Genomic DNA, 24304 nt, shown 5'->3' on the forward strand with positions numbered 1-24304 from the left:
GGATAGGCTTGGGGAAAAAGGGCCTGGGTAAGATACTCTGCCAGAGAGTCAGTGCAGACTTGATGGGCTGAATGGTCTCCCTCTGCACTGTAAGGATTTTTTGATTCTATGATCTTCCACGAACTGACAACTCAGTTTCATGTGGATCTTAGAGTAAACCAGTAGTCCAACAATATATTGCAGCTCCAGTTAGTTGCACCACCACATTTTACGTTTCAGTTTAAAATGCACTAAAATGACTTGCATTATTCAATTTTAAATGTATTTAATTAGATGCCTGCTTAGTTGAATTACAAGCAAAATTTCTTTGTGTTCTTGTGGCTTAAGTGAATAAAAATTGCTACTCAAGTCAATTAATGAACCATGCAGATTAGGAATATTCCAAATTCATTCTGTCTGCTAATGTAGTCATTGGGATACTGCAAACAGCCTCAGTGTCTCCAGGCTATATGGGGAATATCTGTCAAGATTATGAGGGGCAATTCTCCTGTCCTGAATTGTAGTGGGTGGGAGCGGACCACACAAAGATTCATTGACCTCGGGCAGAATTTGCCAGTTTTGAGGCGAGTGTGACCAGAGAATCCCACCACACTTCTCCCAATCAAAATCTACTGTTCAACTCTGCGAACTGAATAAGCTGCTAATGCCCACTATTACATAAGAAGTAAAATCAATTGGCTGAGGAACTGGAGGACAATCTGTACCCATGAAAGCATGCAAAGATATATATTCAGGTGAAGAGAGGGTGACCAATTAAATGGAAGAGGTGAAAAAAATGACAATATCCTTGTTGGATATTGAACCAAATGTAAAATGGCATCGTTGTTCACAACTTGGGCCATTGATATAACAAAGTGAGACACAAAGGGAAATGATAGTAAACACTGCTGTTTCTTTGGAAGGTATTGAATAGCCAAACTAAATACGTAATTGCCAAAATAACACAATGTAATGTCGTGTACAATCAATTTATTTTCCATTATAGTACTAAAGAATCTTTTCTGGGTCCTATCATGAAGCGTAAACCTGGTGATTCGAGAAAGTCCTCAACATCTGAAAGAGAGAGGAAAAGCTCTGAAAGTAGTGAAAGAGCAGAGTCAAAGAGTTCTGATGAAAGCAGTGAAACAACAGAATGGAGAAAACGCCGCAGAAACCGTGAAAGAATGCAGCGCAGAAGCCGAGAAAGAATAGAGCGAAGAATAAGGTGGCGAAGCCGTGAAAGAAGAGCACGGAGAACTGGTCGAGGGAAAGGAATACAGAGAGGTGGTCGTAAAGAGGGAGGGCGATGGGGCAGCCATGAGAGAGGAGGGTGGAGGGCAAGGAATGAAAGAGATGAGCGCAGGGCTAGCCGTGAGAGAGGAGAGCGCAGGGACAGTCACGAGAGGGCTGAACGGAGGGGCAGTCGGGAAAGAGGTGGACAGAGAGGTAACAGTGAGAAAAGGGAACAGGATGGCAGCAATCCAAGAGCAGAGCGGAGAGGCAGCAGTGAGCGGAAAGGCAGCAGTGAGCGGAGAGGTAGCAGCGAGCGAGGAAGCAGCAGTGACCGGGGAGGCAGCAGTGACCGGGAAGGCAGCAGTGACCGGGAAGGCAGCAGTGAGAGGATTATTTGGGGAGACAGCAGTGAGAGGGGAGAGTGGGAAGGTAGCAGTGAGAGGGGAGAACGGGAAGATAGTAACGAGAGGATTATTTGGGGAGACAGCAGCGAGGGGATGGAATGGGGAGACAGCAGCGAGAGGATAGAGTGGGGAGACAGTAGCGAGAGGATAGAGTGGGGAGACAGCAGCGAAAGGATAGCCTGGGGAGACAGCAGTGAGAGGATAGCGTGGGGAGACAGCAGTGAGAGGATAGCGTGGGGAGACAGCAATGAGAGGATAGAGTGGGGAGACAGCAGTGAGAGGATAGCGTGGGGAGATAGCAGCGAGAGGATGGAATGGGAAGACAGCAATGAGAAAATAGAGTGGGGAGATAGTAACGAGAACATAGAGTGGGGAGACAGCAGTGAGAAGATATTGTGGGAAGACAGCAGCGAAAGGGTAGAGTGGGGAGACAGCAGCGAGAGGGTAGAGTGGGGAGAGGGCAGCGAGAGGGTAGAATGGGGAGAGAGCAGCGAGAGGATCGAGTGGAGGAATAGCAGTGAGAGGATAGAGTGGGGAGATGGTGAGAGGGGGAAGCAGGGGAGGACTGCGAACATAGAACGAGAGTGGAAAAACTGTGCAGACACAGAGAAACGAGTGTGGGAAAATTATAAAAGCTATATTTCAGAGGACAGGATGAAGCCTGAAATAAATAATGATGTAAAAATGAGATCGCAGGAGCTTCTAGAGGAGACTACTGTTCCATTTTTGGAAAGTGATTCAGAACTTCAAACTTTGATGGAAAAGTCTGATTCAGATGATGATACCATTGTGGAGGATGCACAAAATGAATCCAAGGATGAAGTGAAGAAAACTGATAATCGAGCTGATGTAAGAATGCATGCACAAGAGACAGTGCTAGTGAAGGTATAAGATGCTGAGCTGTTTTCTTTAAATGATGTATTTCAGTTTTATTCACCGTTCTTCAGCTATGCCACATATTTTGGTTGCAAGAGGTTGCTGATATGTAGGAAGAAGTGAAAGCATCAGCGGAGCATATACAGTAAAATGTGCTGATTTAAGTTTTAATTATCTATTTAAGTCAGCAGAAATCCACCAAAAAGTTGAAAACAGATCTTTAGAACCTTGATGCCAAGATACTTGTACAAGTTAAATTGAGGACTTAAATCCCCATCACAATTATTTTGTTTGACAAAATATTGCGCAATTGAAATGTCAGGTCTTTTTTGACCTTAATAACAGGAATGAAACTGGCCTTAACATTGTGTTCCTGGAAAATTGGCTTTGAACTTAGCTATTTTTGTCTGAATAGCTGCAGCCATCTTGCAGTAAATCAGATGTGAGAGTATATAGAAGACGAATCTACAAAACCAAACAATTATATTTGACTGACCCCAACAAATTGTTGCAGTTTTAGCTCAAGTAATATTCTTTGTTCTTAATTTTTAGTATTTTGGTGACTTAGTTTTCTTCTCACAAATGAGGGGATATCATCATGCAGGGGTATGCAAGACTTTTCCAGATTTTCCTCTGTATATCAGTATCAGCGGTGCTCAAGGCAGGTATAATAGGGCCATGCTCACTTAGCTTTAACACAGCAATGTTAGTCATCGCCTCACAGAGTGCTCCACTAAATATGTACGCGAACCAATAAAGTGTAAGAGTCAACGTGATTTGAAGTTCAACAATTGTTAATTGCACACCTGATTCTAATTTTTTTTCTTTTTCTATCTAGAAACAGAAAGAAACTGATCCAGAGAAACAGATGGCAATACCTAAGAACCAGCCTCCTGCTAGTTGTCCAAACATTGCTATTGGAAAACTTGGTGCTAAATTTGGAAAAGTCCAGAATTCTGCAGCTGTGAAATCTGCGAAGCAGGTATAACCAAGAAAATGTCATTCCTCACTTGTCCAGCAATAGGAATTACCAGAATCCTGCAGGAAAAATCACCTACAATGTCGTAAATTTGAAGTTGATGTCTTTCCCTACTGTAGGGACAGAAGTTGATTTTATTCATTAATTTAGATAATTGCTTTTTATCTACACCCTTTTCATTTAATATAAAGTTTACTCTTCATTCAAATAAAAATCTGCAGGCATAAACTAGGGCTTAAAATAAATTAAGTTATGTAGCAGACAATCAGATCTAGAGTTAAACATTGTCTGTCAAATATAACGATTTAGTAATGCAAAAAGGAAAAGTTTCTGACTCTAAATGTGTAAATCTATTCAATAAAAAGGCCCATATTATGTTAACCCTTGAGGAAAAGGTTTTACATATGTTTTGGCTTAGATGTCGCAGTACTCCTGGATAGTTAACACAGTCATTTTTAAAATCCCCTTGATTGGGACTGCACCTTTCGGATGATTGGAGCATTAAGCTCAGACAGGCCAAATTGAGCCCTCTGATGTCCTGTTTACATGGCCACAATTTGACTTGCACTTGATCCTTTGGGTGTCGACAAATAAAATACAAGTTACCTGCTCAGGGTGAAGCTCCACTTCCTGCTTAGAAGGAATGAAAGCTAATTGACACCTACAGAGAACAATTACTGAAGTCTTGTGAAGGGTAATATTTGTGCATAAACAAGCCACCCAGTTGATTTGGTTTTGATTTGATTTCTTATTGTCATGTGTTAGTATCTAATGAAAGGTACGTTTCTTGTGCGTTATATAGACAAAGCATACTGTATGTGGGGAGGGAAAAGACAGTGCAGATTCTACTGTTACAGTCATAACTAGGGTTTAAAGAAAGATCAACTGAATGCAAAGTAGGTCCATTCAAAAGTCTGATGGCAGCAGGGAAGAGGCTGTTTTTGAGTCAGTTGGTACTTGTCCTCAGACTTCTGTATCTTTTTCCGAATGGAAGAAGGTGAAGAGAGTACATCCGGGGTACATGGGGTCCTTGATTATGCTGGCTACTTCTCCGAGGCAGCGGGAAGTGTAGACACTGTCAATGGATGGGAGACTGGCTTGAATGATGGACTGGCTTCATTTACAACTCTTTGTAGTTTATTGCGGTCTTGGACAGAGCAGGAGCCATATCAGTTGTGATACAACCGGAAAGATTGCTTGTTGCCACCTATATTCCAGCTACGTAAGAGCAAGATGATTTTGGGCAGGGAATGATGTAACAACAACCTGTCAAAAATGGTTTACAGTAAAGTACTAAAATGGTACCTGATAGTGTTGTCATCTACAGCCTTGCTGAATTGAAGAAATTATCAAATTAGGGCTTAAATAGGAGCACTTTGTTTTGTTGTGATTGGTATACACAGACTTTCAAATCCCTGTGAAACCAAACAAATATTAGCCTCTCACTTTAAAAAATAATCTGCTTTTCTATTCTTCCTAACAAATTGAATCATTTCTCCATGTTCTCCATGAGCAACGTTCTTGCCCAATCATTTTGCTGTCCTACATCTCTTTGCAACCTTTTTATGTTCTCCGTACAACTTATTCTCCCACCTAGCTTTTTCTTGTCATCAAAGAAATTAATCCTGCAGACAGAAAGACAAATGGTACGCTAACTATTATTGCAAGGAGATTGGATTACAAGAATGAGAAAATCCTTACTGGGATATAGCGAACTATTTTGGTCTTAGCAAAGAATAAATATACTAGCCTTAGAGGGAATGCAATGAAGACTCACTAGATTGATTCCTGGGAAGAAAGAGATTGAGTAGAATGGGCTAATATTCTCTGAAATTTAACTGAATGAGAGATGGTCTCATTGAAATGTCTAAAATTCTTCAAAGACTTAACAAGATAGTTGTTGAGAGGTTGTTTCTTCTGGCTGGAGCATACAAAACTGGTTCATATTCAAGGTAAGGGGTTGGCCATTAGTGTATATCTTCTTGAAGACTATGGATAATCACATAACCACAGTTAATCAAGGATGAAGACTTAAATCTGAATGACGAGTGTAACATAGTTGAAAGACCATCTACAATAAATCAAGCAATATTGACGTGTGATTTTACAATTTTATTTCTCAAATTGAAACAATCAATCCTCCACGTTTTCAGACTTACAATTGTTTATTTAATGTTAAGTGAGTAGGCAACAAGATGTCAGGTAGAGAATAATGTGTGGCAAGTTTATAAGTTTATTTGCTTTGGTAGTAAGAACAGAAAAAGCAAAATGATAATCAAAAGGCATGAAACTTGTAAATGTATTCGTGCAAGGAACACAAATGTAACTTGATACAAGTTAGGATACAGCCAGCAGAGTTTTGGATGAGTTATAGCTTACTCGGTGTGGGTGAGGAATATCAGCCGAGAAAGCACCCATAGCTATTTGGGGGAGAGAATGCCACACTTCTTTTTACCCTTTGTGTGGAAAAAGTGCTTTTCAATTTCCCTCCTTAATAATTGGTCTAATTTTAAGATATGTCTTTGTGATAAAAAGTCAGTATGGTTTCTTATGAGGAGGAAGCTTTGCTTTCCAAAAGGCACGTGACCAGTGTTTTTTAAAGCCTTCAGTTGCCTCAGCTAAATCTCAGCATTTTCCTTCCTAAAGCTCTTTCCCTATTTAACGTCCTAGAAGATGGTCCTTAAAATATACCTAACTGTCCTAATGTCTGTTCATAAGAACATAAGAACATAAGAAATAGGAGCAGGAGTAGGCCATCTGGCCCTTCGAGCCTGCCCCGCCATTCAATAAGATCATGGCTGATCTGTCGTGGCTCAGTTCCACTTTCCCGCCCTCTCCCCATAACCCTTAATCTCCTCTCTTATCAAAAACCCATCAACCCGCTTCTTAAAAATATTTAGCGAGGCAGCCTCCACCACTTCAACGGGCAGAGAATTCCAGATATTCACCACCCTTTGAGTGAAGAAGTTCCTCCTCAACTCCGTTCTAAACCGCCCCCCCTTTATCTTGAGGCTGTGCCCCCTAGTCCTACTGTCTTTTTTGTTCATGTGACTTCATATCAAATTTTCTTTTTTAAGGATTGTGAGCTGTTTGCTAGGTTGAAGGTGGTATCTGAATTCACATCATTACAATTTAAAACTTTGAAAACTGAGAACGATGGCAGGCAGATGGAGTTTAAGTACAGATCAGTTGTGATCAAATTGAATGGTGGATCAGACTTGAGGGCTGAATGACATGCATTTCTTCCTATACACTGAGACTGCTGGGAGGAATATCATTTACATAGCAAGATGAATTAAAAGAAATTACATTTTGAGGAAAAGTTTCTTAAGTCCTTACCAACGACTGGGCTTTGTTATATTGCTTTATAAAATGCGAAGGTCATTGTGACCAAATTGTCTAGCGAAGGTGATTCTTCCTACAACAGTTTTGAAGCTTGATTCCTTACATATGTTAAAATCCATTGTCACTAATAAGCAGCTCAATTCCATTGCAGTGAACTAGAAACATTGAACGCCACATATATAAGGGAAGTGTGAGGGGGGATTTTTTTCATACAGAGGGTGCTGAGTGTCTGGAACAAGCTGCCAGAGATAGTAGTAGAGGCAGGTACAATTTTGTCTTCTAAAATGCATTTAGATAGTTACATGGGTAAGATGGGTATAGAGGGATATGGGCCAAATGCAGGCGACTGGGACTAGCTTAGGGGTTTAAAAAAAAGGGTGGCGTGGACAAGTTGGGCCGAAGGGCCTGTATCCGTGCTGTAAACCTCTATGACTTTATAAAATGAGTTCTGTGATGCATTCTTTCTGCATTTTTGTGTGACATTTGAAGTGATTACATTTACCTCAGCAGCATCTTGTCTTTCATGTTTGGAGTCCAAACTTCATGTAAGTCCAAAAATCCTCACACTGTTTGGAATTGATTGATTGACCTCTACTGTGACATCCTTAAAAGATCTCATTATTCTGACAAAATTGTTTTCTGGGCTGCCTGGCAATATTTCTCTGAATGATTAAGAAGATTCAATCGTCTCACCTTTTATCCAAATGGCTTCTGTAGTATCAGGCAGGCTCTTTGCAGGCTGCCTTGGTTAAAAAAAAGACATTTAGACTGAGTAATATATTTACTGCTATTTATGAATGTAAAATTCAAATGTCATTGCTCTTGGAATATTTTTCCCGGAATGTCAAAGATCATCACGAAGCTTTATCTGATTATACCTAATGTGCTTGCTGATCTAGGTTTGCATGCATTAGGAATGCACGAAGGAAGTTCCTGTTACCTTCCCTCCTGCTAATAGTCCTTCTTCCCTGCTTTTCTGGAACTTCTTTGTTTTCCTTACTAAGCAACATAAATTCTAACACAGTGGCAATTGTCTCTGACAGCAAATATGATGCAACAGCCAGATAAGACACAAAAATACCAACATCCAACTTCCCAGTATACATTTATCTACTGTTGTACACAAATGTAGTTTGTTTCCTCACGCTAATTATTGAAAACAATGCTTTCCAAGTTCCACCGACTTGTACATCTCAGAACCTGTGAATCAGTAGGGCAGGGGGTAAGTGTAGAATGCTTGGTTAATCACGGAGATATTGCATGCAGCGCCCCCTCCCCCCACACACACACGCACACAAACATATACACTCCCCTGCCTAGGAATGATTCAAACATTGTTTCCATAAATCAGTATTTTTGTAAAAATGACATCCAAAAGCTGTCAATAAATCTAACCTACAAAAACATAATGCACCCATGTAGTGCTGTAGTTTATGATCTGAGCAGTATGTTGGTCTTTGTGACACTGTGGAATGAGTGTTGGATGAATTTATCAAAGCATTACATTGTGGCAGGTGTATCCTTACAATGTTTTCTTTGTTCCTATAATAAGAAGGAAGAACCTGGACAAGTAGTTCACATCGCTGACCTGGTACCAGAGAAATGTACAAAAAATGATTTAATCCACCTCGCTGAACTCTTTGGCAAGATTAATAACACCTTTCTAATCAAAGCAAAGGGTGAGGTAAGCACAAACATTGACCAAACGTGGATCAGTTTGAATCACATCTGTGGAAGGAAGTCATTTTCTTCATTTCAAAGTTGTGAACACGTTTGCCTTTGAGAAGGGATGGTGAAATGTCTTCCTAAATTAGTGCAGTCCATGTGGTGTAGGTACACCCAAAATGCTGCTTGGAGACCCAATGACATTGAAGGAATTGCAGTAGAGTTCCAAGTCAGGATGGTGTGTGTGACTTTGTGGGAACTTCCTGCTGGCAGTGATCTCATGCATCTGCTGTCCTCGTACTTCTGGGTGGTAGAGACTGCAGGTTTGGAAGATGCTGTCAAAGGAAGCTTGGCAATTTGCTGCAGTGCATTTTGTAGCTGACTGTAGCCACTATGCACTGTTGGTGGAGGATACAAATGTTTTAGATGGTGGATAGGATAGTTGCCAAATCAAGCAAGCTGCCTTGTCCTAGATGTTGTTGAGCTTCGTAATTGTACTTGTCCAGGAAAGTGGAGAGGATTCCATCACAATACTGACTTGCGCATCATAGAACAGAGTTTGGGGTTTCAGGGATGAGTTATCCATTGCAGAATTCTCAACCTCTGAGCAACTTTTATATGGCTGGTCAAGTTAAGTTTTTCATAGGGTCATAGAGTTTTACAGCACACGAAAAGAGTCCTTTGGTCTACCTTGTTTATGCTGGCCATCGAGCACCGGGTCAGTTCTGGGCAATTGCAGCCCCCCACCCATGGTGAGGGATGAAGAAATGATGATGCTATTGAATGCCAAGGCCAGTGGAGGGATGGACTTTATGTTGGAGGGAAGGTTGTTGTTGAAACAGCTGAAGATTGGACCTGGGATGCGGTACTGAAGAACAGCTACAATAATGTTGGGACTCCAGCAATCTCACCCAAGTTCTTGTAACCAGTTTTCCTCCTGATTCCCATTGATTTTAATTTCACTAGGGCTTTTGATGTCCACTTGGTCAAATGCTGCCTTAATGCCAAGGGCAATCAGTCTCATCTCACCTCTGGAAGCTAATATCTGGTCTCATCTCACCTCTGAAACCTCATATCCATGTCTGGATCAAAGCTTTGATGATATCTGGAGATGAGTACCTCTGGTGAAACCCAAACTGCGCATCAGTTAACAGGCTATTGCTGAGTAAGTGCTGCTTTATAGTGCTGTCAGTGACACATTCCATTATTCTACTGGTGATTGAGAATGGACTGATGTGGCACTAATTGGCTGGGCAGATTAGTCCTTCTTGTGACCAGGATATATGTGCTATTTTCCACATTATTGGGTAGAAACCATTGTAGCTGACCTGAAACTGCTGCCTCCATAGCCACCACATAGCTGAGGATAAGTCCATGAATATAAGAAATAGAATTGGAGAAATTATAACCCATTGGAAAGTGGGATAGCACAGTGAGCTGGTAGTTCACCACTCAATGTTTGGCTAACTAGTGAACCCATGTCACTGTATTGGCTTACTGGCTGGATCATGTACCCTTATATAATTTCATTGACTTGGGAAAGTGTAAGACCATGGTTTAGGCTATAAAATGCAAAGGTTTTATTACTAATTAATTAACTGCAGCAAAGGCCACAACAAATTTACTGTAATATGCAGAACATATCTTCAACTTTAAGGCCAAACATAGAAGCCTTGCATTAGTGGTCAGAGTGGATCTGAACCTCACTGGTCAGAAATGGGGCTGTTCACTAATGATTACAGTATTCAGTAATATTCTCAACTCCCCTGATACTGAAGCAGTCCATGCCTTCCATACGTCTGCCTGTATCTTTCTTCCCCCTTTTACACTGTTTGAAAATAAGGGGAAGTCTACCTGAGATACTTGTTCGAAACTTAGTCAAGAAGAAAGGATGTTAAATATGTATCTCATATAGTTGCATCAGGCTAACAAACTTATGTTAATGATAAAAGCAAAATACTGCAGATGCTGGAATCTGAAACAAAAACAAAAAATATTGGAAAATCACAGCAGGTCTTACAGCATGTGTGGGGAGAGAATAGAGCCAGCCTTTCTCCTCCATCACACTCAACACCTCATCACCCCCCCCGCCCATGGCAACTTCCCATGCAATCATAGAAGGTCCCTTTACCTCTTTCCTGCTCATGGGGTGAAGATGGAGGAAAGAGTTCATGCTCTGAAGTTGTTCAGTCCCGGAGAGCATGTTCCCTGTGGAATGCTGGCAGGTGGAGTGAGGGGAAGATGTGTTGTGTAGTGACATCATGTTGGAGTTGGCGGAAGTGGCGGAGGATGATCCTTTGAATGCGGAGTCTGGTGGGGTGAAAAGTGAGGACAGGGGAGACTCTATCCTGGTTCTGGATGGAGGGAAGGAGTGAGAGCAGTAGCCCTGGGGATTGGTTGGAAGCAGTTGACAGCCCTCAGTGTTTTTTTCATTGTTGACAAGATTATAATTCAAGTTCTGTCATTCTTTCTTTTGCACTGTAAAAGGCACACCCTTCCTTAGTTTAATTTCTCAATTGTTTTATCAGAATACTCCTTTGCAGAATCTTAGATTGGTGACTTTTTAATTTGGCAGTCTACTCAGTTTACCTTCCCTGAAGTGCCAGATGTTACTGTTGAACAATGTAACATTTGCTACATTGGCCTTCAATAACTATGAGCTACGTGTGCTGTGCAGGTTTTCATCTGAGCATGATGTAGCCGCGCACTATCTGTTGGTTACACCATGAGTCTGGAAGGACCATCCAAAATGCAAAATCGCTTTAGCTTACCAGTCAGATTATGCCAATTGAATTTAGCAGTGCCCAACCCCGCAACTTTTTTTTTAGCTGTCATCCTCAGACGTCTGTTTTTACATTGGAAATTAATAAGCCAGTTAAAATCATGAAGTGGCCTTTAACCTGTGGCTCGTCTAGCTGGGTACCATAAATGCTGACAACTAATTTCAGAATTGGCCTAAACTTAATTTTGTTTTTTCAGAAACCCTCTTGGATTTTCAAGCTTGAGCCAAATTGCCTACACAAAGATGGTCTATTCTCTTCAACATCATATAAACCTTGGTTGAGCTATAAGCCCACATTATTATTGTGTTGTGGCAATGATTTATGTTGTTAGAATTAAATTTCTGTATTGTTCCCAATACTTGGCTTATATTTACTGTGTTTTTAAGGGATTTGTGGAGATGTCCAAAAGTGCAGAAGCTCAAGCAATGGTGAAGTTTTACCAAGCAAAACCGCCAGTTATTCAAGGCAATATCATCACGGTAGAAATGTGCCAGAAATATAAGAAGCTGAATGTGAAGGTATTTTACAAATATTTATATATATGTATGGAATAATCAACTCACTGTTGCCTGTACCCTAAATTACATGAAATTTGTTTTTCCTTTGTGCCTGATGTTAATAACTGGGATAAAGTGTTTTATCTACTGAAAACTTAAAGCAATGTACCTTGCCTGTTATGAGAAGAAAAAGATTTTCTAGATAGATTTTTTAAAAGGGTGCAAAAATGAGGAATTCAGTGAACCAATCTGCTGCACTAACCTGGATGGTGAACAGCAGGCAGCAGGAAGTAGATGTGAAATGTCAGAATAATACTTGGTTCATGAAGCTTATCAGGCCAGATTTTAACATCCAAGCATGTTGAGAACAGGGAGTGCACTTTGCTTACCCTGCACTTGTGTGTTTTGAGTAGCATTGATTCCTTTACTGGAGGTAGGCTAGGGTCTTCTAAATATGCAAACATCATAAAATAAAACCTTAATGTGATTTTTAAAAGCACAGTTGTGCATTCAACATTCACAGTCAATTTTGCTGGATAAGCCTGGCACAAAACAAAAACAAGGAGGATCAGGAAGGCCAATTGTTTTGGTTTCCTTGTGAACAAGACTGTTGTTCTGTATAGCACAAGGAAACATTGGAATTTCCCTGCAGTGATTCCCTCCCTGTCCCGCCTTTTACCCTTTCCCAAAACACTTGCCTATTAAAATTGTGACTATTGTGTTTGGATCAATTCCTGGTATTTCTATCAGTTAAATGGTTGGAGATAGTTGTTGTTTGTCATTTTATTGCTCCTAGCAGCCAGTGGAGAAAGCATAATTGTAGTTAGAGTTAAAATCCTGTTTGGAAAACAAAACAAACCAAGAAAAACAAGTAGACCAAAATTGAGCTTTATTTTCTACAGCGTCGCAGAATGCTTTTGTCAAACTGAAAGCCAAACAGGAGGAGGGTACACTTAAACAGGCAATAGCTGAAGCTGTCACTCATTCGGTGTCCATAGGCATCACATGTTAATTTAAATGAAAAGGCAGTGCTAGAGATTGAATGGTTGGTAATGTTTGTATTGATTTGTCGTTACAGTTTCCTGACTGGGATCCAACTGCTGGTGGTATGCCTCCTTTTGCAAAGCCAACGTTCAGAAAATTTGGTGTTGAGCAAAATACTTCTGCACCTGAAGAAGACATATTTGCACCATCATGTACCCCAAATTTAGCTGAACTAAGGGCTAAATATTCACCACAGCTGCTGAGGTGGACCAAAGTGCCACTTGAGGACAAGGTACCATTGAAAAATAAATCGTGGGTTCCTCCAACCCATGAAGGGAAAGAACTTGAGTGCTTCAAATTGTTACCATATGCTTTCAAAGTTCCAATGCTAGAAACCCATGAACAGCATATGCAAAGTATGACTGGAACTCCTGACATGTATGAGTTGGATACACCACAAATTGATAATGCATTTATTCAGCTGCTGATTGGTAAGAAAGTTATACGCTCACGTGAGGATCTAGATAAAAAGTTGGGTGAACCAGAGAAGGTGTTATGTAAGGCACAGTCAAAAGTAGCAGAAATTGTAGGTCCACTTATAATTGCCATACAGAAATATGAATTGGATGAGTTGTCTGGAGAACTAGATTCCCTTACTACAGAACAATTGAAAGACAGGCTGCAGTCCACAATAATTTCATGTCATCAATCTATTGTGTGCGCTGGACAGACTCATCGCTGGTTGACCAGTCTTCGTGCGGAAAATTTGTTGCAGTTTTTCAAGTTCAAAACGCCTGTAAAACCACAAGATTATCCAAATCTGACATCATCTGACCTCCTGGGTGCAGAAGCTATAGAAGAGATAAAGAAAAAGGGTGAAATTTTGAAGCGTATGAACCCCTTACCAGCAGTGACTAAAAAGCCGATTGTCATTGTTAACAAGAAGAAAAAACCTTTTATAAAATTGAAGAAGCAGCAACCATTCCGCAACACAAATATATTCAGAGGCTGTGGTAAGTTTCTCTCTTGTTTATTGGCAAGTGAGGGGGTGAGGCAATAACAGAAATAAATAAATTTAAAACAGTTCAGTCAGGTTGTGTAATGCTCGTTAAAGAACACGGAACATGTTTTCACTTCAGGGAAAAGGATTCTAAATTTTATTACTGAATTTAAGTGAAAATTTGTCTGACATTGGCAACTTAGTGGAAAATTGCACTTTTTAAAACAATTGAATGGAAGAATTGCAAGCTTTAGTACAAATTTTATCTTCTGTGTCTAGATATAGTTAAGATCAACTCTCTCAGCTACGTTAAATATATAATCATTGCAACTGAAAAGTTAAATTGATGTACATTTTAGAAATGAATGAAAATCAGATTTGTTGATCCATTCATAGGAAATAGCAGGGGAATGTATATTTGATTCAGATACAAATATGCTCTGAATGGGCACAACTGGCAGGGAAGAATAAGGAAAGTTATTGTTAAAGTGGTGGCACTTATGACAGAAGGAAAAAAAGGTTACATTTGGGAAGAACAATAAAAACAGCAAGAACAGTGGGGTGGCTCAGGACAAGAGCTGCAGGAGAAATGGAGATTCACTGATGCTTTAATCTGTGTTCCCACACTGTCCACTCCATGGGCTGAATTTTATGCCCCACTCCTACAGGGTGTGTTCAATAGGTGGGAGTATTGAATAATTAATGGGTAATTGAACTTGTTAGCAACCTAACTGACCAGAATTCATTGCTGCCCATGCCCTAATGTGTTTGGTGCGGAAGGCCAACACAGCTGGTTAAAAGGAAGAGATTGACATCCTTTGGGAAGTCCCCTATATGCATTGGGTGCATCTCCCCCACCTCCAGCCACCCCACAAGATGTTATCACACCCCCTTTTTTTCTCCCAGCCTGCCATCCAAAACCTGCTGCCCCATCCCATTCCTCAGCCTGCCTAATCCCTCCTTACCCTCAAAGCAAAGAACTTACCTTGTTCCAGGGTCTATCTAAGTTCTCAATGGGCCTGCTTGCAGTCCCACAGTCCCAGCAGTTCCCAGTACTAATCTCTGATGCTGCTGGAACTGATTGACCAGCAGCCATCAAGGGCAGTACTTTCTCCCACTGAGGGGCAGAAATCCCACTCTCAGCCTGTTTAGCCTACTGGCAATGTAATACAGCAGTGGGACAGATTTTTTTATTGGTACATCGGCAGTATGGCCCTCTGTGAAATCCATTCCTAACTCTTTCCCTGGCAACTGTTTAAGGTTGAACCAGATTGTTAACCACCATATATTAAACCACGTATGTTTCTGACCACATACCTACACTATCATTAATACCTCCTATTTCCACCCTACAACATTTCCTGACTCTATCCCTAACTCAGCTCATCGATTGCTATAGTCTTCATCCGTACCTTAGTTATCTCGAAACTTGACTATTCTAATGCTCTCCAGGTGAGCCTTTCATCTTTTCACCCATCCTCAACTTGAGTTCATCCAAAGCTCTGCTATCCATAAACTGAATTTTCAGCAAGACCCTTTCACATACCATCTTGTGCTTGTGGTTCAGCAATGCACATCTACTCCTTCCCACACACCCCTCCTTTGGCCAGTGGCAGGATCTTCCAGTCCCATTGCTTCCAATGGGTTTTACCATTGGTCATAGCCCCTCCCACCATGGAACTTACTGGGGAGTGAAGGGGCATCGCTAAGGTGGACCAAATGATTCTGCTGATGGGAGCAGCCAGAAAATTTTGGCCAATGTCTTCACGGAGGAGGACGCGAATAGTTTGCCGGATATTAAAGATAGAAGGATGGTAGGAGTTGAGGGCCTGAATGCGATTTCTGTCACTAGAGAGGTAGTGCTCGATCGACTAGTGGGACTGATGGTGGACAAGTCCCCAGGACCGGATGGAATGCATCCCAGGGTTCTGAAGGAAACAGCAGAGGTGATAGGCCTTAGTGATTATTTACCAAACTTCACTGGATTCCGGGGAAGTGCCGGAAGATTGGAAAACGGCTAATGTTATGCCGCTGTTTAAAAAAGGTAGCAGGCAAATGGCAGGGAGTTATAGGCCGGTTAGTTTAACGTCTGTTGTTGGAAAAATGCTGGAATCTGTCATCAAAGAAGAAATAGCAAGGCACCTAGAGAAGAATTGTTTGATAGAGCAGATGCAGCACGGATTCGTTAAGGGGAAGTCACGTTTGGCAAATTTATTGGAATTCTATGAGGATGTGACTAGTGCGGTAGACAGAGGGGAACCGGTGGATGTGGTGTTTCTCTATTTTCAGAAGGCGTTTGATAAGGTACTGCACAAAAGGTTGCTTCAGAAGGTTAGGGGGCATGGAGTTGGGGGTAAGGTGTTAGCGTGGATAGAGGATTGGCTGTCTAATAGGAGGCAGAGAGTTGGTATCAATGGGTGCTATTCTGATTGGCGGTTGGTAACTAGTGGAGTGCCGCAGGGATCGGTGCTGGGGCCTCAGCTATTTACCATTTATATAGATGATCTGGAGGAGGGGGCTGAGTGTAGGGTGTCAAAATTTGCTGATGACACAAAGATGAGTGGCAAAGCAAATTGTGCGGAGGGTGTGGAAAGTCTGCAGAGGGATCTGGATAGGCTGAGCGAGTGGGCGAGGACCTGGCAGATAGAGTACAATGTTAGCAAGTGTGAGGTTATCCACTTTGGCAGGAATAATAGTAGGAGGGATTACTATTTAAAGGGTGAAAAGCTGCAGCATGCTACGGTGCAGAGGGACCTGGGGGTCCTTGTGCATGAGTCGCAAAAACCCAGTCTGCAGGTGCAGCAGGTGATCAAGAAGGCGAATGGGATGCTGGCCTTTATAGCGAGGCGGATAGAATATAAAAGCAGGGAGGTCTTGCTGCAACTGTACAGGGCACTGGTGAGGCCGCAGCTGGAATACTGTGTGCAGTTTTGGTCGCCGCACTTGCGCAAGGATATTTTGGCCTTGGAGGGAGTGCAGAGGAGGTTCACTAGGCTGATGCCAGAGATGAGGGGGTTGGACTATGAAGAGAGACTAAATAGACTGGGTCTGTACTCGTTGGAGTTTAGAAGGATGAGGGGGGATCTTATAGAGACGTATAAGACAATGAAGGGGATGGATAGGGTAGAGGTAGAGAGATTCTTCCCGCTCAGAAAGGACAGCAGGACTAGAGGGCACAGCCTCAAGATAAGGGGGGTGCAGTTTAGAACGGAGTTGAGGAGGAACTTCTTCAATTAAAGGGTGGTGAATCTCTGGAATTCTCTGCCCATTGAAGTGGTGGAGGCTACCTCGCTAAATATATTTAAGTCACGGGTAGATAGGTTTTTGGTAGGCAAGGGAATTAAGGGTTATGGGGAGAAAGCAGGAAAGTGGAACTGAGCTACTTCAGATCAGCCATGATCTTATTGAATGGCGGGGCAGGCTCAAAGGGCTAGATGGCCTACTCCTGTTCCTATTTCTTATGTTCTTTATTTTAAAATCTTCCACTTTTTTTTAACAAAATCCTCCCTGGCTGTGGTCCTCCCCATTTTTGCAATCTTGTCCAGCTCTGCACCCCTCTAAGATACCTACTGTTGTGGGCTTTGATGTTCAGGCTTTTAATTGATCGCAACTTGGTACCCTTCTAAGTAACCAGTTTGTCTGGAGTTCTCTTAAGCAGCTGCTTTTAATTCAAACTATAGCGAAAACACTGGAAAGTCGCTGGTCAGAGCCTGTAACTATCCAGAGTCCAGAATTCAGGAATACACAAACAGTTCTACTTCCAGATTCAATTTAGATTCAAGTAGTTAGCATTTACCAATCAAGGAATAGCAGTTATCTCTATCTATTCATAGTTATTGATTAAGATTAAAACCAATCACAATCATTACATGCCTGCTTAATTGTAATATTCAATCAGCATGAAGACTTAATCATGTTAGGTGATCTAATTCATCATCTTACGAGTTATCATGGATGTCCCAGTTTGTCTAAGTCTTTGTATATTACTCCTCCCATGTTCAGATGTTTGATTTAATGAACTCAAGACTAAAGATCTTGACGCTTATCTGTGAAAACTTTTATAAAGACCTCTGGTTTTTTTCATAGCAGCCTATATGATTTTTAAACCTGCCATCATTAACCCTTTCACTATGCTCCTCCAATTCAGACCTCCTGTGTATTTCCGATTTTGAATGTTCAAGCATTTGGTGACCAAGCCTTCAGCTGCCATGCCCTTAAAGCTCTGGATCCCCCTCCCTGATCTTCTCCATCTCTCTACTACTCTTTTCTTCTTTAAGATGCTCCTTAAAACCTACTTCATTGATCTGCTTTTGGCCATCTGCTCTAATATCCCCTTATGTCGTTTGGTGTTACATTCAGTTTGATAGGTTTCCTGTGAAATGCCTTGGGATATTTAATTATCATAAAGTTACTATATAAGTGCAAGTTGTGATTTGTATACTTTATGATGATGATTAATTAAATAGAGCAGTAATTAGTGTTCCAGGAGCTGTGGCTGTGGATTGAAGGAGGAAACACAGCTGCCTATGTGACAAGTGAAAGGAGGAGATTAGATATATTATTGTGGAAAATGAAGGATTAAAGTTGTAATGGCAACAAGAATGAACAGACAACATGAACTAAATGTCCCTAGGCTACAAGACACAACACAGGAGAGTTGTGTGAATCTTAGTGGATACCTCATTGAAGCGAGCAGTCTAATGTGCTAATGAAAGCTGATTGGATCTTTGGACATATAGCCGGAGGGATAAAGTACAAACTGAAGATGGTGATGATGCAAGTCGTGTATGCTACTGAACCTGGAGATTAGAAGGTCAAATCCCACAACAAATTCTCATTGAATCCTGTAAATTTGGGCATTTGTCAATTTCATACCAGAAAATGACTATGAAGGCTGTTGTGTTGTCTTAAAAATCTAATTGTTATTAACACTCGTTAGGGAAGAATCTTGGCCCATATGTGACTCTAGTTCCACCACATTGTAGATTACTCTCAGTGCACTTTCTAATGGCTCAGGAAGCCACTCCTTTCAGTGTTTGGGATGGATGGGCCACCCACATCCTGAGAACACAAATGTTTTTACAAGTACAATGTACTGCTATTCTTACACCTAGTTACTGTACTCTAGGAAGTGCAACCAAATTGATAGCTGATTTACAGCATAGTTTGAAGTGTATTCTGGAAAAAGGAAGGCATAGAAGGTATAATTCAAGAATTCATGATTCTTAAGATAAATTGATGCCTGTCAAAACAATTTTGAGAATTTGAAAGACGGAACGTACTCAGACAATTTGAACTTCTTTCCATGGCACAGAGGGTGGCAGATGTGTGCATGGTCTTCTTAGGCAGCTATGGAGGCAGTGAATGTAAAAAAAAAATGCACGGAAGAACGAGATTGATATTTCAAGGAGTGTGCAATTGAGGAATATTAAATTGAGGGACTGATCAGATGGATTGCATGATCTAATTTGGTGCTGTATTTTCCTATGGGATCCAAAACTGATCAACGTTTGTAGAGCCCTGCTATGTTAAGTTCTTTACAATATTTGGATTGCAATCATTTGTGCATAACGTAATTGTTCTTTAATGAAATTTGTGCTTCAAAAATATGTTTACTTGTGAAATAAAATTACTACACAGACACAAAAACTTAACCCTTCAGCAGCATAAATCTTCAACACATAAAAACTTATTATTTCAGCAACCATTGTTGGAAAGTAAAGAAAGTGAGTGTCAAAATATGAGATTGTGTTGGAGCAATCAACAAGTTTTGGTGCTCCGAGGCTGGAGCAGGTAGGACCAGTGAAACAGAGAGGAGGTTGAATGGTGCCTGGTTGTCAGGAGATCAGGTATGAAAGAGGGACTAAATGATAGTCTGCAGCTGTTATGTGTACTTGAGGGAAGAAAACGCAGAAGATATCGCTAAAAAGGCAGCAAAATCTATAACCAGAAGGATGGAAAGGATTCTGCACAGTGGTAATATTGACTACTGCTTTCCCATTCTGATTTAGTTGCAGGAGGAAGGGGTGAGTGTGGGATTAAGGAGGCCTACAGTCACCAAATAACAACAGAAGAAACTACAATACTGGTATCATAGTAAAAACAATCTAGATGCTTTACAAAACAAAACTATTTTATAATGAACCTAGAACTAAATGAAGTACTGCTTTAATTAGTGTAATAATACACATTTAGATATTAACCTAGGTTCATGTTTATTATTGACATTTGTACGTTCAATGCACTCAGAGCTAAGCTACAGTTTTTCTTGTGGTAAAGACAAATGCTGGAATCTGAAAGAAAAACAGAAAATGCTGGAGAATCTCAGCAGGTCTGACAGCATCTGTGGTGAGAGAATAGAGCCAATGTTTTGTGTCAGGCACTTGAAATACCTGCTTTATTCTCTCTCCACAGATGCTATCAGACATTTATCTGGCATTTTCTGTTTTACTATCTCGTGGTACTTAACATTTACAATATATTCCCAAGAATTCAGGTGAATTTCTGTTGGGAATTACATGGATTTAAGCCTATATTGATCTACTTTGAGACAGCTCGATATACCAATGTGATATCACAAGTTTTACCAAAAGTATGTCTCTTGCTAATATCTTTGTTAATATCCCTTATTGTTTTATTACAGGAACGCCATTTAGAGGACATCCTAGAGGACATCCTAGAGGACATCCTAGAGGACATCCTAGAGGACATCCTAGAGGACATCTTAGAGGACATCCTAGAGGACATCCTAGGGGTTACCCTAGGGGTCACCCTATGGGACACCCTAGGGGACATCTTAGGGGGCACGGTAGGGGATACCCAAGAGGGCACCAGAGAGGTCACCCTATCTTTAAGAATATATTCATGCCTTGACAACAGGGTCAACAGGATGATATCCACTGGATCGCAACAGAAGGAATCCCTTCCATTTTGTGAATCTCCATATTTTAGAACAGTTCTGTCTGTTGAACATCAATTTCAAGTTAGATTCTTTTAAAAAAACGTAAAATTACAACTGGCAAAAGTCAAATTTTTGTTGCATTTATTGCTTCAAAACTAGGAATTTAAAATTTATGATCATCCCATGCTACACACGTCTCTATCCAAAGTGGTGAGTTGACGATTTGTTCTGAACAAGTACCATTTTGTTACAAGCGGTTAGACAGTCAGTTTACTGTCCAGCATCTGCTAAAGATCAGAACATGATCAGAATCTTTTAGATCAGCTCAATCCAATTTTAGCCACGCTCCCAGTCCTCTTGGCAACTCCATCCAATGCAAGGATGAGATTGTTCAGCTTGGTTTATATTTCTGTCCTTGTATTATACCCCCAGTCAATGATGTTTAATATAATAGAATTCCATTACCATTGTAAACTGATGTGATCAAAATAAATGTTGTGTTACAAATTTGTAATAATATGTCGTTAATAAATCTGTAAAAATTGTAATATGTTAATGCTGACAAATTTAGTTTTATTGTTCAACTCGCTTATAGATTTGCAAAAGCGTTCATAGAATAATTCCTAATTTCTCACAGCTGTCCAGTACCTCGGGAAATAGCACTTCTACTATGATAGCTTTCATTAAAAATAGCACCTTTTGTGATGCAAGGATGAGAGTTGGTGAGGACAAAAAGATCTGAATTTTTTCTGTGACAAGGAATGAGTACACACAGCACAAAGCAGAAAGCAGTAAAGTCACTGCAGCATGAGGGGTTGGAAAATTGTAGCACTTTTTATTATGTGTAGTGAAATGCAAATGTTTCTCGGTGACTTCAAATGGAATTGTTAGACTTCAAGCGGGTGAAACATTGGTTTTTCCTTTGTTTAGCTTCTACTATTGTCAAGACTGTGGACCAAATGTATTTGTATAAAATTCACTGAAGTGATGTCAGCATTTCAGTACTCAGCACACTCTGTGTATGTAATACAAAATGAAGGCTACCCGAACAACCTATGTAATACAGGATGAAGATCACATGGACAAGAGACGTCATCTTGCCAGCCAAAGTACATGCAAAGCGAAGCAAAGGATGGTGAGGAACGGGAGATAACGGTTGGAAAAATAATTCCATAATCAAAAAATCAGCCTTCTGGAAAAAGGTGGAAGTATCTCATTGCTGAAAGTCTTGAACCACTGTTTGAGGCTCCATTCTAAGCTGTCACTTTGACTTTGGTTGGCTATCCCTAAAACAGAAAGTTTCTTTTGCTATTGATCTGCGTTTTGATTGTTACATATTTCGTATTTAATCCTTCATGTACTGAGCTGTTGAATTTACAGAAGGGGAACCCCTGAAGGTTGTTTTAAACATGAAGTTTACCAATTGTTTTAATTATAAAATTACTTGTGCTTTATTTCATTTTAAAATATCATCCTGACTTAATTGGCAAAGGTGATCTCTTTTGGCTCTTTGGCCGCCAGTGGTTTCCCAATCTGTATTTTAAAACTTATGTGAAATATCACTGATTATTTGTGATAACTGACTCCTCTGACACCTATTTCTGGTGACTTTCATTAAGTTAGTTTCTCAAATATGAAGGCCTTTCCTGACTTAGCAGATGGCTTTTCTTGACTGATGTATTCAGAAGACTTGGCACAAAGATGCATTTGTAGAACTATGTAGTGTGTTGGCTCAAATAGCAGGGGCAAAGGTATCAAGTGGGGCTTTAGGTCCTCAATACATGCTTCTTTAGTAACTATGACGTACCATTTTCACCCCAGACTGATTGTGTAATGGCCTGAGTCTTGTGATGTCCTTAGGGAATGAATAAGGAATGCCTGTCCCCCAAACATTCGTTTAGTTAAAAAGACACAATGCATGGATATGTTTTTTTCTGTTTGCAAATGACAGGATGCTGCGTATGTGAATAGGTATAACTTCTAGCACAGTATGTGAACCACACAGAGTCTGACTGATGATCTTAAATGTTAAATGCGACTGCATAGTGGCAGCATGGAACAGCAAGTTTCATCTGTTCAAATTTTTGAGATACTTTACTCTTTGAGGGTTACCTGAGGTATACTGGGGACTTTTCAGATCCATAAGTGGCAGTCTTAGGCACATTCATGTGTTTGTGCAATATATTGTGAGCAGTGATCTGATCAAAGTAACCATTATCCCACAGGTTAGCTTTGACGTGCACTATTTTGGCATCAGGCTTGCACAATGCGAAAATTATCTGGGCCATTTACGAAGCTGCCAATAAGGCCGACCTTATGATGTGTAGGACTATAGGAATCCCTTGGGAATTAACCAGTGAAGGCGGGCTTGTGATAAACAATCATGGAGAACTCATTGTCAGATTTCTCAGTTAGCATATCAAGGAAATGACGCTAACTCGACACAACTTCAAAAGGGAATTTGAGCTCTGGATAGAATCATTAGCTATGTAAGGAAATTCTTATGTGCAGCTACAGATTCAAATGTGGCAAACTTCTACTTTCAGAAACATGCAAGGGATAGGAAGTTAAGTGTCATTCCATCAAAAATCTGTTTCTTGCGAAAATCAACAAAAGTGTTGGCGAGAGCTGGCCCTAGAAGGGATTCCAATGCAAAAACCAGCTATTTGGCAGTATGTGTCATTAAAACTGAACTCTTCTGTATGAATTGTTAAGTTCATAAATTCAGTTAATACAGATTCAGACAATGGCAACATGTTTAGATTACCATGATGTAGTGCTGCTGTGCATATAATGTGTGGTACATAGGTAAATAAGCTAGCAATGTTGAATGAAAACATGATGTAGAGATGCCGGCGTTGGACCGGGGTAAACACAGTAAGAAGTCTGACAGCACCAGGTTTAAGCCCAACCAGTTTATTTGATAGTAATCCCACAAGCTTTCGGAAACAGTGTTCCTTTGTCAGGTGTGTGCAAGGTTCTGATCAGAGAAAGGCATATAAAGACACACACAGTTTCTAGAATACTGATTAGATTGCAAGTCTTTGCAGCTAACCTGCTATTCAAGTCTTCAAGATGCTCACATTAAGGATGCTCAGTCACATTGTCTGCATCTTGAAGACTTGAACAGCAGATTAGCTACAAAGATGTGCAGTCTAATCAGTATTCTGTAAACTGTGTGTGTCTTTATATGCCTTTCTTTGATCAGAACCTTGCACACACTGACGAAGGAACACCGTTTCCGAAAGCTTGTGGGATTGCTATCAAATAAATTGGTTGGACTTAAACCTGGTGTTGTCAGACTTCTTACTGAATGAAAAATGGACATGGCATTGATATCGATATGAGAATCCTGCATAGTCTTCACAGAGGCGAAGGAATCCTTCACTGTGTATGTGAAAAACTTACTCAGAATAGTTGTAGCAGCTTGCTCAACCATTTGACAAATTCATGTTGTGCAGAACGAGCCATTAAATAATAGGGCTTTTTGTGTCTTGGGCAGCCCATGTGAGCAGTGAATTGAAAAGATGAATTCTACCCTATACGTTACCAGGCAGCGTGTTATTTTAATACAAGTCCAACAAGTGCCCCTGTAAGTTGCTTTTCAGCAGGGCTGCTTTTAAGTTTTGTTTTTCAGCAAAATTCAAGTTCTGCACCA

The 24304-nt window shown here is 40.6% G+C and overlaps 1 protein-coding gene across 2 annotated transcripts in view; it reads left to right on the forward strand.

Annotated features, from left to right (window-relative positions):
* The window catches only part of LOC145351933 (uncharacterized), a 54773-nt gene extending 32328 nt beyond the window's left edge, over positions 1-22445 (forward strand). Inside the window, exons 10-15 of one of the 2 annotated variants that reach the window (XM_080201727.1) lie at positions 986-2501; positions 3331-3474; positions 8369-8500; positions 11651-11782; positions 12840-13758; positions 20389-22444. In XM_080201727.1, coding sequence (XP_080057853.1) covers positions 986-2501; positions 3331-3474; positions 8369-8500; positions 11651-11782; positions 12840-13758; positions 20389-20618 — 3073 coding nt within the window. In that variant the 3' untranslated portion in view covers positions 20619-22444. Of the gene's footprint in view, positions 1-985; positions 2502-3330; positions 3475-8368; positions 8501-11650; positions 11783-12839; positions 13759-20388 lie in introns of both variants that reach the window. The other variant, XM_080201728.1, reaches the window with a different exon arrangement.
* The last annotated feature ends 1859 nt before the right edge of the window (positions 22446-24304 follow it).

This window comes from Carcharhinus amblyrhynchos, chromosome 13, assembly GCF_965287045.1.
Source record: "Carcharhinus amblyrhynchos chromosome 13, sCarAmb.v2.hapA, whole genome shotgun sequence".
In the NCBI taxonomy this organism is placed as follows: Eukaryota; Metazoa; Chordata; class Chondrichthyes; order Carcharhiniformes; family Carcharhinidae; genus Carcharhinus; species Carcharhinus amblyrhynchos.